Source organism: Colossoma macropomum, unplaced genomic scaffold, assembly GCF_904425465.1.
Source record: "Colossoma macropomum unplaced genomic scaffold, Colossoma_macropomum, whole genome shotgun sequence".
NCBI classification, from domain to species: domain Eukaryota; kingdom Metazoa; phylum Chordata; class Actinopteri; order Characiformes; family Serrasalmidae; genus Colossoma; species Colossoma macropomum.
Window position 1 is genome coordinate 1 of NW_023495977.1, and position 16,625 is coordinate 16,625.

Below are 16,625 nucleotides of genomic sequence, written 5' to 3' on the forward strand. Positions count from 1 at the left end.
ATACTCAATACAGAAGTATACATAATACAGAACTATACACAGTACAGAACTATACACAGTAGAGAACTATACACAATACAGAACTACACACAGTGCAGAACTATGCACAGTGCAGAACTATACTCTATACAGTACTACATACAGTACAGAACTATAAACAATACAGAAGTATACTCAATACAGTACTACATACAGTACAGAACTATAAACAATACAGAACTATACACAATACAGAACTATACACAATACAGAACTACATACAGAACTATACTAAATACAGAACTATAATCAATACAGAAGTATACACAATACAGAACTATACACAGTACAGAACTATATACAATACAAAACTATACACAATACAGAACTACATACAGTACAGAACTATACACAATACAGTACTACATACAGTACAGAACTATACTCAATACAGAAGTATACACAATACAGAACTACATACAGAGCTATACTTAATACAGAACTATACTCAATACAGAAGTAGACATAATACAGAACTATACACAATACAGAACTACACACAGTGCAGAACTACACACAGTGCAGAACTATGCACAGTGCAGAACTATACTCAATACAGTACTACATACAGTACAGAACTATAAACAATACAGAAGTATACACAATACAGAACTACATACAGTACAGAACTATACACAATACAGAACTACATACAGAACTATACTCAATACAGAACTATACTCAATACAGAAGTATACACAATACAGAACTGTACACAGTACAGAACTATACTGAATACAGAACTATACACAATACAGAACTACATACAGAACTATACTCAATACAGAACTATAATCAATACAGAACTACATACAGAGCTACACACAATACAGAACTACACACAGTGCAGAACTACACACAGTGCAGAACTATACACAGTGCAGAACTATACACAATACAGAACTATATACAATACAGTACTACATACAGTACAGAACTATACTCAATACAGAACTACATACAGTACAGAACTATACACAATACAGAACTACATACAGAACTATACTCAATACAGAACTATACTCAATACAGAAGTATACACAATACAGAACTGTACACAGTACAGAACTATACACAATGCAGAAGTATACAGAACTATACACAATACAGTACTACATACAGTACAGAACTATACTAAATACAGAAGGATACACAATACAGAACTGTACACAGTACAGAACTATACACAATACAGAAATATACACAGTACAGAACAATACACAGTGCAGAACTATACACAGTACAGAACAATACACAGTGCAGAACTATACACAGTGCAGAACTATACACAATACAGAAGTATACACAATACAGAACTGTACACAGTACAGAACTATACACAATACAGAAGTATACACAATACAGAACTATACACAGTGCAGAACTATACACAGTACAGAACTATACACAATACATAACTATATACAATACAGTACTACATACAGCACAGAACTATACTCAATACAGAAGTATACACAATACAGAACTACATACAGAGCTATATTTAATACAGAACTATACTCAATACAGAGGTATACATAATACAGAACTATACACAGTACAGAACTACACACAGTAGAGAACTATACACAATACAGAACTACACACAGTGCAGAACTACACACAGTGCAGAACTATGCACAGTGCAGAACTATACTCAATACAGTACTACATACAGTACAGAACTATAAACAATACAGAAGTATACACAATACAGAACTACACAAAGTACAGAACTATACACAATACAGAACTACATACAGAACTATACTCAATACAGAAGTATACACAATACAGAACTGTACACAGTACAGAACTATACACAATACAGAGGTATATAGAACTATACACAATACAGTACTACATACAGTACAGAACTATACTAAATACAGAAGGATACACAATACAGAACTGTACACAGTACAGAACTATACACAATACAGAAATATACACAGTACAGAACAATACACAGTGCAGAACTATACACAGTACAGAACAATACACAGTGCAGAACTATACACAGTACAGAACATTACACAGTGCAGAACTATACACAGTGCAGAACTATACACAATACAGAAGTATACACAATAGAGAACTACACAAAGTACAGAACTATACACAATACAGTACTACATACAGTACAGAACTATACTAAATACAGAAGTATACACAATACAGAACTGTACACAGTACAGAACTATACACAATACAGAAGTATACACAATACAGAACTATACACAGTGCAGAACTATACACAGTACAGAACTATATACAATACAGTACTACATACAGTACAGAACTATACTCAATACAGAAGTATACACAATACAGAACTACATACAGAGCTATACTTAATACAGAACTATACTCAATACAGAGGTATACATAATACAGAACTATACACAGTACAGAACTACACACACTAGAGAACTATACACAAAACAGAACTACACACAGTGCAGAACTACACACAGTGCAGAACTATGCACTGTGCAGAACTATACTCAATACAGTACTACATACAGTACAGAACTATAAACAATACAGAAGTATACACAATACAGAACTACACACAGTACAGAACTATACACAATACAGAACTACATACAGAACTATACTCAATACAGAACTATACACAATACAGAAGTATACACAATACAGTACTACATACAGTACAGAACTATACACAAAACAGAAGTATACACAATACAGTACTACATACAGTACAGAACTATACACAAACAGAAGTATACACAATACAGAACTACATACAGTACAGAACTATACACAATAAAGAAGTATACACAATACAGAACTGTACACAATACAGAAGTATACACAATACAGAAGTATACACAATACAGAACTGTACACAGTACAGAACTATACACAATACAGAAGTATACACAATACAGAACTATACACAGTGCAGAACTATACACAGTACAGAACTATATACAATACAGAACTATATACAATACAGTACTACATACAGTACAGAACTATACTCAATACAGAAGTATACATAATACAGAACTATACACAGTACAGAACTATACACAGTAGAGAACTATACACAATACAGAACTACACACAGTGCAGAACTACACACAGTGCAGAACTATACTCTATACAGTACTACATACAGTACAGAACTATAAACAATACAGAAGTATACACAATACAGAACTATACACAATACAGAACTACATACAGAACTATACTCAATACAGAACTATAATCAATACAGAAGTATACACAATACAGAACTATACACAGTACAGAACTACACACAATACAGTACTACATACAGTACAGAACTATAAACAATACAGACTATACTCAATACAGTACTACATACAGTACAGAACTATAAACAATACAGAAGTATACACAATACAGAACTACATACAGAACTATACTCAATACAGAACTATAATCAATACAGAAGTATACACAATACAGAACTATACACAGTACAGAACTACACACAATACAGAACTACATACAGAACTATACTCAATACAGAACTATAATCAATACAGAAGTATACACAATACAAAACTATACACAATACAGAACTACATACAGTACAGAACTATACACAATACAGTACTACATACAGTACAGAACTATACTCAATACAGAAGTATACACAATACAGAACTACATACAGAGCTATACTTAATACAGAACTATACTCAATACAGAAGTATACATAATACAGAACTATACACAGTACAGAACTACACACAGTAGAGAACTACACACAATACAGAACTATACTCAATACAGTACTACATACAGTACAGAACTATAAACAATACAGAAGTATACACAATACAGAACTACATACAGTACAGAACTATACACAATACAGAACTACATACAGAACTATACTCAATACAGAACTATACTCAATACAGAAGTATACACAATACAGAACTGTACACAGTACAGAACTATACACAATACAGAAGTATACACAATACAGAACTATACACAATACAGAACTACATACAGAACTATACTCAATACAGAACTATAATCAATACAGAAGTATACACAATACAGAACTGTACACAGTACAGAACTATACACAATACAGAAGTATATAGAACTATACACAATACAGAACTACATACAGTACAGAAACTATACACAATACAGTACTACATACAGTACAGAACTATACTAAATACAGAAGGATACACAATACAGAACTGTACACAGTACAGAACTATACACAATACAGAAATATACACAGTACAGAACAATACACAGTGCAGAACTATACACAGTACAGAACAATACACAGTGCAGAACTATACACAGTGCAGAACTATACACAATACAGAAGTATACACAATACAGAACTGTACACAGTACAGAACTATACACAATACAGAAGTATACACAATACAGAACTATATACAATACAGTACTACATACAGTACAGAACTATACTCTATACAGAAGTATACACAATACAGAACTACATACAGAGCTATACTTAATACAGAACTATACTCAATACAGAAGTATACATAATACAGAACGATACACAGTGCAGAACTACACACAGTAGAGAACTATACACAATACAGAACTACATACAGTGCAGAACTACACACAGTGCAGAACTATGCACAGTGCAGAACTATACTCAATACAGTACTACATACAGTACAGAACTATAAACAATACAGAAGTATACACAATACAGAACTAAATACAGTACAGAACTATACACAATACAGAACTACATACAGAACTATACTCAATACAGAACTATACTCAATACAGAAGTATACACAATACAGAACTGTACACAGTACAGAACTATACACAATACAGAAGTATACACAATACAGAACTATACACAATACAGAACTACATACAGAACTATACTCAATACAGAACTATAATCAATACAGAAGTATACACAATACAGAACTGTACACAGTACAGAACTATACACAATACAGAAGTATATAGAACTATACACAATACAGAACTACATACAGTACAGAACTATACACAATACAGTACTACATACAGTACAGAACTATACTAAATACAGAAGGATACACAATACAGAAATGTACACAGTACAGAACTATACACAATACAGAAATATACACAGTACAGAACAATACACAGTGCAGAACTATACACAGTACAGAACAATACACAGTGCAGAACTATACACAGTGCAGAACTATACACAATACAGAAGTATACACAATACAGAACTGTACACAGTACAGAACTATACACAATACAGAAGTATACACAATACAGAACTATATACAATACAGTACTACATACAGTACAGAACTATACTCTATACAGAACTATACACAGTACAGAACTACACACAGTAGAGAACTATACACAATACAGAACTACACACAGTGCAGAACTACACACAGTGCAGAACTATGCACAGTGCAGAACTATACTCAATACAGTACTACATACAGTACAGAACTATAAACAATACAGAAGTATACACAATACAGAACTACATACAGTACAGAACTATACACAATACAGAACTACATACAGAACTATACTCAATACAGAACTATACTCAATACAGAAGTATACACAATACAGAACTGTACACAGTACAGAACTATACACAATACAGAAGTATACACAATACAGAACTATACACAATACAGAACTACATACAGAACTATACTCAATACAGAACTACATACAGAACTATACTCAATACAGAACTATAATCAATACAGAAGTATACACAATACAGAACTACATACAGAACTATACTCAATACAGAACTATAATCAATACAGAAGTATACACAATACAGAACTGTACACAGTACAGAACTATACACAATACAGAAGTATACACAATACAGAACTATACACAGTACAGAACTATATACAATACAAAACTATACACAATACAGTACTACATACAGTACAGAACTATACTAAATACAGAAGTATACACAATACAGAACTGTACACAGTACAGAACTATACACAATACAGAAGTATACACAATACAGAACTACATACAGTACAGAACTATACACAATACAGTACTACATACAGTACAGAACTATACTAAATACAGAAGGATACACAATACAGAAATGTACACAGTACAGAACTATACACAATACAGAAATATACACAGTACAGAACAATACACAGTGCAGAACTATACACAGTACAGAACAATACACAGTGCAGAACTATACACAGTGCAGAACTATTCACACTGCAGAACAATACACAATACAGAACTATACACAGTGCAGAACTATACACAGTACAGAACTATACACAATACATAACTATATACAATACAGTACTACATACAGTACAGAACTATACTCAATACAGAAGTATACATAATACAGAACTATACACAGTACAGAACTACACACAGTGCAGAACTACACACAGTGCAGAACTATACACAGTGCAGAACTATACTCAATACAGAAGTATACACAATACAGAACTATAATCAATACAGAAGTATACACAATACAGAACTATACACAGTACAGAACTATATACAATACAAAACTATACACAATACAGAACTACATACAGTACAGAACTATACACAATACAGTACTACATACAGTACAGAACTATACTAAATACAGAAGGATACACAATACAGAACTGTACACAGTACAGAAATATACACAATACAGAACTACACACAGTGCAGAGCCATACACAATATGGAACATTACACAGTACAGAACAATACACAGTGCAGAACTATACACAGTACAGAACAATACACAGTGCAGAACTATTCACACTGCAGAACAATACACAATACAGAACTATACACAATACAGAGCTCTACACAATACATAGCTATACAAAATACAGAAATATACACAATACAGAAATATACACAGTGCAGAACTCAGACAAGACACCAACTTCAGCTTTGTCAAATTTCTTTGTGAAAGTCCTTTCTAATACATGACTCTCTCTCAATACGAGTTCCCTGTACTGACGTTGCTGAACATCAGACACTGCGGGAATTTGAAAATTATGACAGTTGTTCACACGTCAGTATCAAATGGTCAACAGCATTTTTCACACACTACATGTACACAAATGTAGCATAGCAAAACTATACACAGTACAGAAGTATACAAAACACAGAACTATACACAGTGCAGAACTACACACAGTGCAGAACTACACACAATACAGTACTATGTACAGTACAGAACAATACACAATACAGAACTATACATAATACAGAACTGCACACAGTACAGAATTATACACAATGCAGAACTATCAGTGTATCTTCATTGTTCCCATCTCTCCTCAGGAAGGGAAGTGTAGGTTTGATCAACTGAAAGCTTATGCTACCTGCATCGACTACAGGATCCTGCCCAGTGAAGATGAGCATTATCTGCAGTATATTGTGGGCTCAATCGGACCTGTTTCTGTAGTCATAGACATCAGCCGTCACACTTTCCAGCTCTATGAGTCAGGTAACCTCAATAACCAGTCGTTCCTATGAGCTGCCTGTGTTATCTGTGTGTAACAGTGAGGAGTTTAAAATGGAAATTTCTGCATAATTCAGTCACTTAGAGTAATTCAGAGTGGTTTGGTCTGAAATGGTTGGGTGTAGAGACTCATATGTCTTTACAGTGGTGGTGATGGGAACCAGGGGTCTCCATGACTACAACACAAATATAGACATTTTATTTACTCTCCTTAGCTACAAATGTGGTTACACATGTCTTCTGAGTTTTATATGGAATGTAAATTTCTTGTATCTTTTCACCATGAATTGATTTTTAAAAATCTTCTCAGAACTTTCATAAAACAATATCTCAGACATCAGACAACAAATTCATAACCATCTCTGTGAAGGAGCTTTTAGAGGTGGACGTCTGGTTCCTATCACTACCACTGTGAACAATTCTGACTTGGTAAGTTTCTCTAGAACAGAGCATTTCACGCCATACCACTCTGAATGACTCTGTTTACATATTAACTGTTTAATTATGTAGGAATTGGTGGAATTTTAGGCAGAAAGATACTCATAAAATCTTCTTGTTGGGGCAAATCCAGGAATCAAGGATGTAAGCACTAGCACATTTGGATTCAGAAAACTGAATTGAATGGTTTTAACTGGTAGTTCATCTGTCTGCTGTTAAAGATTCAAGATTTGAGATTATTTATTTATTTAGCACTTTTTACGACAAGTGTTGAAAGGTAGCATGTTTGATTAATTTATTAATGAATTATTCTATTAATATCTGTACACCTTGACTGATGGTTGATGCTCTGATTGATTGTAGGTGTGTATGATGATCAGTACTGCAGTAGTGCTCACCTGAATCACGCTGTCCTGGTTGTTGGTTATGGCACTGAAGGCATCGGACAGGAATACTGGCTGGTCAAGAACAGGTAAAAGCAAAAGAAAGTAAAGCATGAAAAAGCAATTCCTAACTTGGTCTATACCCTTAAACTTCAACTGTCCGTGTGTGGGTGTCTTCAACTGTTCATGTACTTAGGGGGTGCTTACACGTTGCTTTCTGCTCAGTCTTGAGTCTTGAGTATGCCGACATATGCATGTCTCTCTGCTGAGCTGGTAATAGTATTCTCTCGGGTTTCAAGTTCTTTGTTAAAATCTGGGTTCTCTCTCAGTGCCTTTCCTTGTGTAAGTATTAAACACACACACACACCAAAAAAAAAATAAAAACAACTTTGAGTGTCCTTTTCAGTTGATTATTTTTACCCTTAGTTTTCTGGAACTCTTTCATTTGAAGACACTGATCTGGTGTTTCTTTTGTTTGGCCTTAGCTTGCCCTTTTGTTAATCAACTCTTCCATGAGGAAGAGAGTATATCATTGCTGCAGTAGCTCAGCAGTAGCACACTCATGCTATGTTGCGAGGTTGACAGTTTGTGTTTCGCCCAATATAATCTTGCTTTTCTCTTTCTTTCTCCACCATTTTGAGTCTCTACCGCTCTGCACTTGAGTCCGTCTCTGTGCGTGATCGATGGCTTATTCCATAGCTCGCTGAGTATCTATCTAATGCAGGGGTTTCCTGTTCAATCCTCATGTGGGATAAGCCAGACACCATGTTACAGTGAACTCTGAATAATTCATGGTAGGTGCTGAATAATGAGACAAAAAGCGACGGTTCAACCAAAAATTTGATTTACGCAATTTCCCCTTCAGCCCAAACGTAGTCAGAGGCTACAAGACTAAGCTTATACTCCACCAATTAGCACCCTCACACAATTAAATTAAAGCACATTGAGTTGTTCAGTAATCTTGAACAGACCTGCTTATGTGGTTTTTATCTAAAAATGATGTATTGTTAGAAACAGTGGCATATAAAATTTTGTCTGTACTTTAGTCCATGTTTATAGATACCAATGTGTCATTCTGTGTCAAAAAAACAATTAATGAAGTCTATTAGAGATACTGAACAACCCCACATGGTCAAGGAATGCTGTTAGCACCATGCTAATTAAAGCTACAATAAGCTTCCAGTACTTGGTATATCATGTGTGACAGTACAACAGAAACCAGACGCTTGCGGATGGAAAGTTGAGGACACTTTAGTCACCAACAACAAACAGCACAAAAAGTGCAGAACAAAGTCGTCGTCGTAAAACAGGCAAAAGGTCAAAAAACACAGATCAATCAGTAAAGGCAAAAGTACCGAAGGGAAGAAGCAAAATACAAATACCGGGCTTATATACTACTAGTTCCTTGTCTCATGAAAATACATACAGGTGAAAGCAGTTAGTATTCCGGTGATTGTGAGCGCTGATAGGAGCGTTCGCAAGAGTCACTGGTCACGTGAGCCCCCACTGCACCATGGGCAATGGAGTCTTTGTCGGAATCAAAGTCCGTGTTCGATGGCCGAGTCACATGATCTCCCATGGGATTCTGGGAGATGAAGTCCGTTTCATGAGAGCATGCCGTAGGCGTGACATCTTGGATGATCGGTGAAATCTTGAATGAGGTCAAATGTATGGAAATTAATTTTAACTTGACAGCCTTTAAGATTAATAACTATATATGAAAGTTGCAGTTTAATGGGGTTTACCTAAAAGCAAAATAGGACTCTAAACAACAAATATCCTATTTATATCTTAAATATCCTATTTATTTATTTATTTTGCAGCTGGGGTGTTACCTGGGGTGAAGGAGGCTACATTAAGATGTCCAGGAACAAGAAAAACCAGTGTGGTATTGCCACAAATGCTGTCTACCCTGTGGTTTAAAGGTATAACTTCATTGCAGGGGTTCCATTCTCCATCCATAGAGACCTACACTGCTGGGTTTAGTTCCAGCTGTGTTTACTTTTACAGCAGAAAAAAAATATTTCAATGTAGTTATATAATTACAGAACCATTCATGTGGATCGCTAGCTGGCTTTCATACACTTAAACTCTTTTCCTGTCTAGTTTAAGGGTAAAGCGTTAGTATTTCTAGCACACATTGACACTGATTATTGTAGTTAACATTGCTATAAAAAGGAACAACAAAAGTATCTAAAAATATAGCTAGCCTTATGCTATTTGTCATTTGCTAACAGCTATGTTAATTATTTATCGGCTGAACTGCAGCTAATGTTCAGTACTGCAGCAACATGTTGTGTAATACTATACACAACTTTATATAGATAGTGTTATTAACAACACACTGGAATTTATCACCATGGTAAAAATTTTAGCTAAATACTCTCTTTCATGAAGTATACAGTTTTCTCCACAGACAAATTGAAAGATACCCCACAACAATGTGAAAGGCTGACGTCAGATTACAGGAAATGCTGGTTGCAGTTTTTTTGTTGCTATTGACCATGTTAAACCTTCAAAGGTTTTTAGAAACTTTCACATAAACTTTAGTAATACAAACTGAGTTGTGATCCATTAATAACTGAATGAATAACTGACTCTAAATGTAGGTATTGTGATATAAACTGAGTCTGTTCTACAGTTTCTCATTAAGTTGAATGAATAACTGCCTCTAAATGTAGGTATTGTGATATAAACTGAGTCTGTTCTACAGTTTCTCATTAAGTTAAATGAATAACTGGCTCTAAATGTAGGTATTGTGATATAAACTGAGTCTGTTCTACAGTTTCTCATTAAGTTAAATGAATAACTGGCTCTAAATGTAGGTATTGTGATATAAACTGAGTCTGTTCTACAGTTTTTCATTAGGTTGAATGAATAACTGGCTCTAAATGTAGGTATTTTGATATAAACTGAGTCTGTTCTACAGTTTATCATTAGGTTGAATGAATAACTGGCTCTAAATATAGGTATTATGATATAAACGCAGTTGAAAGCCACAGTAACATTCTGTTTATTTCTGAGGGAGAGAGGTTAGAAAATCGTCTTAAAAAAATGAATTATCATTGTTTAAAAGTTCAATGAACCACTTCTAATAAATAATGTTTTACAGATGGGAGAATATCAGAGCCCTGATGAGTATCTTACATCTGAGCAGCAGCTATTCAACATCAACACATCATGAGCACATGACAGATTACAGCAGTTCTTTAAAAAACTGTCTACAGTTGCTGAATGTCTTTTTTTAACGTTTATTTCTTTTCCAAGTTTCAACTTTTAATTTGAAATCTTTTCAAACTCTCTTCTAAATCATTTATGATATTGTGCAAAGAAAAAAATAAAAAAAGTAACTTTCCACATCCACAAAAATATGTAATAACTTCCATGCCAGTGTTCACTTATTTTCATCTATCATTTTACAACTAATGTGCAATATGTATTGCAAAAATGTTGGGACAGTAAATAACATTCCAAGAAAAACAGAAAGCAGTGTTTGGTAAATTCTGTTTCTGTTTGTATTCAATTGAAAAAAGTACAAATATAGGATATTTTTTCTTTTGTTGTACCTTAAATTTTGTTTCCTAAATATCTGCTCAAACCAAATTTAATACCTGTAAATGTTAAAAAAAAAAAACAGAACAGGAGCATGTTTACTGCTGTTTACCAACATTCTTACCAATAATTTAATCATTTTGGGAATGAAGACACCAATTCATCATCAGCATTATGTTACTATGATATATACTAAGCTACAAATTCAGTAGTTATGACGTGATGTCATTTCTGACAAAAATCATGAAAACTCAATGTCAGAAAAATCAAAGTTACCTGAAATAGATGTTGTATCAACTTGCCTCTAATAAGGGAACAAGCAATTCACCTGCTGATTGACAAAGATCAGAAATAAAACTGCATGTGACAGCATTTTAGAAGAGTATATCTTACTTATGGAGGGAAGATCAACCAAAACCCACTACTTACAAGTTGCATGGAGTTACACATTTCCACAAGAGGGGTTTACAAATTACAAATAACAAACAAAGTGCAGCTTTAACATTTTAATTAGTCAGTGTGATGTGTCATAGAGTAAAGTGAAATTTCATAGAATAACTGTGGTTAAGATGTAAACAAATCCACTCAGAGTGGTTTGATTTGAAATGCTCCTACAAACAATGTTGTCTTTGTTAAACAATATAAATCAAATTTAGTTTTAAATTCATTTTCCAGGATATTCATGCTTTCCTGCCCGATACATCCATTCCAATTTTTATATAGTAATTTTTAAAGACCCTCAATGCTCTAAATGGTTTTTAAATAAAGTGTAATGTGCCAGAATGAGTCAGACGTTCGCGGTTAAAAGGGTCAGATGTGTCTTTACTGATGAAGACAATATCCGAGCACGTAGTCATAAAACAAGCGTGGGTCAGATCCAGGAAGTACAACCAATACACAAAGACAAACATAACACTAGGCAATCAATCCAAAAAGGGACAGGCAAAGGCAGAGTAGAGAAAACAGGCAAAAACACAGTGGTCAAATGATAAGGGCAAACAATCCAAGGGTTAAGGGTTGAAAAACAGGAAACAATGGTCATAAACAGGAATCTCACAATATAATGCACAGTAGATCAATGATGATTCAATACCTCTCAACTAGCCTATGCTAAAGCCCAGGCTTATAAACCTAACTAATAAGGTCATATGACATATCACACAGGTGCATAGAATCAGCACTCCAGTGAGCGAGAGCGTGAAGGGAGATCAGCAGTCATGTGAGCCCATACGTGGTTCGTAGCCCATTGGATGCATGACATAAAGAAATCAATGCTATGCTGAAAGCATTTTTTCTGAGAACAGCAGCTTTTTCTTTGATTTCTTCTTTTGTGTTTACACATCCTTTCAGACCCAAAGTGCTGAATTGTCTTCTCACAGTGGAAGGATGGACAGAAACACCTGTAGATGTTTTCAGATCTGAACCAAGAATGAAACAATTGAGAAGTCCAGTTTTATCATTTTTTGTCACAAATTCACTCCTTGCATTCTGCGTTATGATGCATTTGGTAACACTTTACATTAAGGGTCGCTAATTAATCATTAATTATATAATAACCAACTATTAATTTCCCATTATTTAGTTATTAGTTAACTCTTCATTAAGCATTAGCTATTACTAGGAATTGATTAAGCACTCATCAATTAGTAATTAAGTACACTGTTAGTTGATAAGTTTGTCGTTAATTTATGGCTTACTCATTATCTGTGTACTAACTGCTGCTTATTACATTGTTAATGAACTAATAAACATTTTTATTCATATAAAGAAGTAACATGATAACTTACTAGCACTTTTGTTTATTAAAGATGTTTATGGTCACATCTGACTGTAAGATGAGCGCACACAAATTCACTGACGGTTTTGTTATTCATCACTTTCATCTTTGGCATATCTGTACAAACTAACTCATATCTGGTAGGAGTGCATGTAAATTTGGGCATAAATGCCGGATATGTGGCTAATTAACCAAAACTATTATCAACATAATCTGTAATTGTGAAAATAAGAACAACAATAGAAAATATCAATAATACTAATTTGTGTGTATGACAGTCCAGTACAAAATTGGATGTACTTACTTTACATGCACATTAATTTCATGTTCCATTTAAAGACATTATACTGTGCTTTTGTTGTCATACACTGCAAGAATACAGCGTTTATTTTAGGGAATTAATTACACTAAACAATCACTCTACTATGTTAACAACACAGAGTATTTTGTTTATTTCACATTTTATTTTTTTTTCCAGTTGATGTCATTTTAATACTATTAAGTTTGGTCAGCAGGGGAGGAGTGCACTCACTGCTGGACATCAAACTCCACCCACGAGCACATGCACTGAAGCTGATTTATCATTTATGCTCAAATCTCCACTTGTTTCCACATCGTACAAAATTGTTATGAATCAGACGCAGAGCAGTTCATACCTTATAAAAGGCAAAAAAACGTGTTTTTTTTATACAACTTTGAAGATTAATGGCCTTTTGATCTTTACATTTTGACCATTAATTAGGTCTTAAATTCCTCTTACTCAACCATTCATTGCTTCTTAAATTCCTCTTAATCATTAATTACTGCTTTTGTGTCCCTCCAAGTAGTGACAACCTTTTCCATTAATTATACTATGAACTAATGTTTAAGGCATGACTACTTATTGATACATTAATTGCTCTTTACTTTTTTTTGTGTCCCCACTTGTGTCCAAGTGGAAAACACACATACTTTCTCTATTAACATGTTTATTCTGAATGATTTTACTCAATAAACCAAACAGAACCGTTGTAAAGCACCACCACTGGACTCTAGAGCAGTGGAGACGTGTTCTCTGGAGTGATGAATCATGCTTCTCCGTCTGGCAATCCGATGGATGACTCTGGGTTTGGCGGTTGCCAGGAGAGCGGTAATTGTCTGACTGCATTGTGCCAAGTGTAAAGTTTGGTGGAGGGGGGATTATGGTGTGGGGTTGTTTTTCAGGAGTTGGGCTCGGCCCCTTAGTTCCAGTGAAAGGAACTCTTAATGCTTCAGCAGACCAGGACCAAGATTTTGGACAATTTCATGCTCCCAACTTTGTGGGAACAGTTTGGGGACGGCCTCTTCCTGTTCCAACATGACTGCCCACCAGTGCACAAAGCAAGGTCCATAAAGACGTGGATGAACTTGACTGGCCCGCACAGAGTCCTGACCTCAACCTGATAGAACACCTTTGGGATGAATTCCTCTGGAAGAATGGTCAAAAATTCCCATAAACACACTCCTAAACCTTGTGGAAAGCCTTCCCAGAAGAGTTGAAGCTGTTATAGCTGCAAAGGGTGGGCCGACATCATATTAAACCATATGGATTAAGAATGGGATAAGAGCTCCAAGAGCTGCAGCATCTCCTGCTTCATTCTTCACTGTCACGGGACGGACAGCGAAGAATGGTCCAACGTGACTCAGTATTAAATTTTGCTACATTAACTTCCCTTGAAAGTTAAGAATATTTATTCTTTTCCTGCAAACTTAATTTTTTGGAGATATGAAGGTTGTTCTGACAGCGATGATAAATTATTACACAGTATAATGTGGAGTCAGCGAAGAAGAAGACCCATTTACACAAAGCATTTCAAACGAGTGCTCTTTTATTAACATAGCAGCAGAGGAGACCCACTGCTCAGCGCTGCTGAACGGCTGTGAAACAAGGTAGGTCACCTCCAGCCACACATCCAGTCTAAGGTGACCACTAAACCTATCCAACCAGCCCTGCAGCCCATCTCAGAACATAACAAACAACACATACACACAATGTTATATACTACTGTTTCTAACTGATACATATATAAAATAAACCCTCAGTAGTCTCAAATTTCACTCAACTTGTAATGGATTTGATTATTGCTGTGATTAAGGTCAATAAATATAAAAGGGGATCTGGCCACTTCCTATTTTACCCATTATACCAAAAAACCTGTCCTGTAGTTTGTGGTGAACTATTTCTGTAGAACAGAGCATGTTTGATAGCATCAGTGGTGCAGCGGAGTGGCAGAAAAAGACAGATAATAAAGCTTGATAAAGCCAGAAAGCAGGCAGAACGTTCATGTTACTTCAAGGCTTAAAGGCTTCAGAACACAATGGAACAAAACTTACTTTTTCTGCAATTAAAAAAGTTTTTAAATTGATGTAAACTAAAACAATTGAAATATCACACAAACAAGTATTCAGGCTCTTTGCTATGACACTCAAAATGGACAACAGGGGGCAACAAAAGGCTGGTAAAGTTGTGTAATGCTAAAAACCCCTGGTGGTTAATTGGCAACAGGTCAGTAACCATGATTGGGTATAAAAAGAGCATCACAGAGTCTCAGTCTTTCAGAAGTAAAGATGGGGAGGGGTTCACCACGCTGTGAAAGACTGCATGATCAAATAATGCAACAATTCAAGAATAATTTTTCTCAATGTAAAACAGCAAAGGACTTTTGCTTTTCATCATCTATGGTACATAATATCATTAAAAGATTCAGAGAATCTGGAGAAATCTCTGTATGCAAGGGACAAGGCCAAAAACCAGTATTTGCTGGCTGTGATCTTTGGGCCTCAGGCAGCACTGCATTAAAAACAGATATGATTCTGTTGTGAAAACACTGTATGAGCTCAGAAACACTTCTGAAAACCACTGTCTGTGAAAACAGTT

At 35.0% G+C, this 16,625-nt stretch overlaps 1 protein-coding gene across 1 annotated transcript; it reads left to right on the forward strand.

The window, feature by feature from the left end:
- Positions 1-7,398: 7,398 nt before the first annotated feature.
- Positions 7,399-11,751, forward strand: LOC118803881 (digestive cysteine proteinase 2-like; the record flags this gene model as incomplete). The annotated part of the gene is made up of 4 exons (XM_036564419.1): positions 7,399-7,564; positions 8,381-8,489; positions 10,224-10,325; positions 11,513-11,751. Coding segments are annotated over 3 exons (375 nt in total), but the record flags the coding sequence as incomplete, so codon positions are not given.
- Between the last annotated feature and the right edge of the window lie 4,874 nt (positions 11,752-16,625).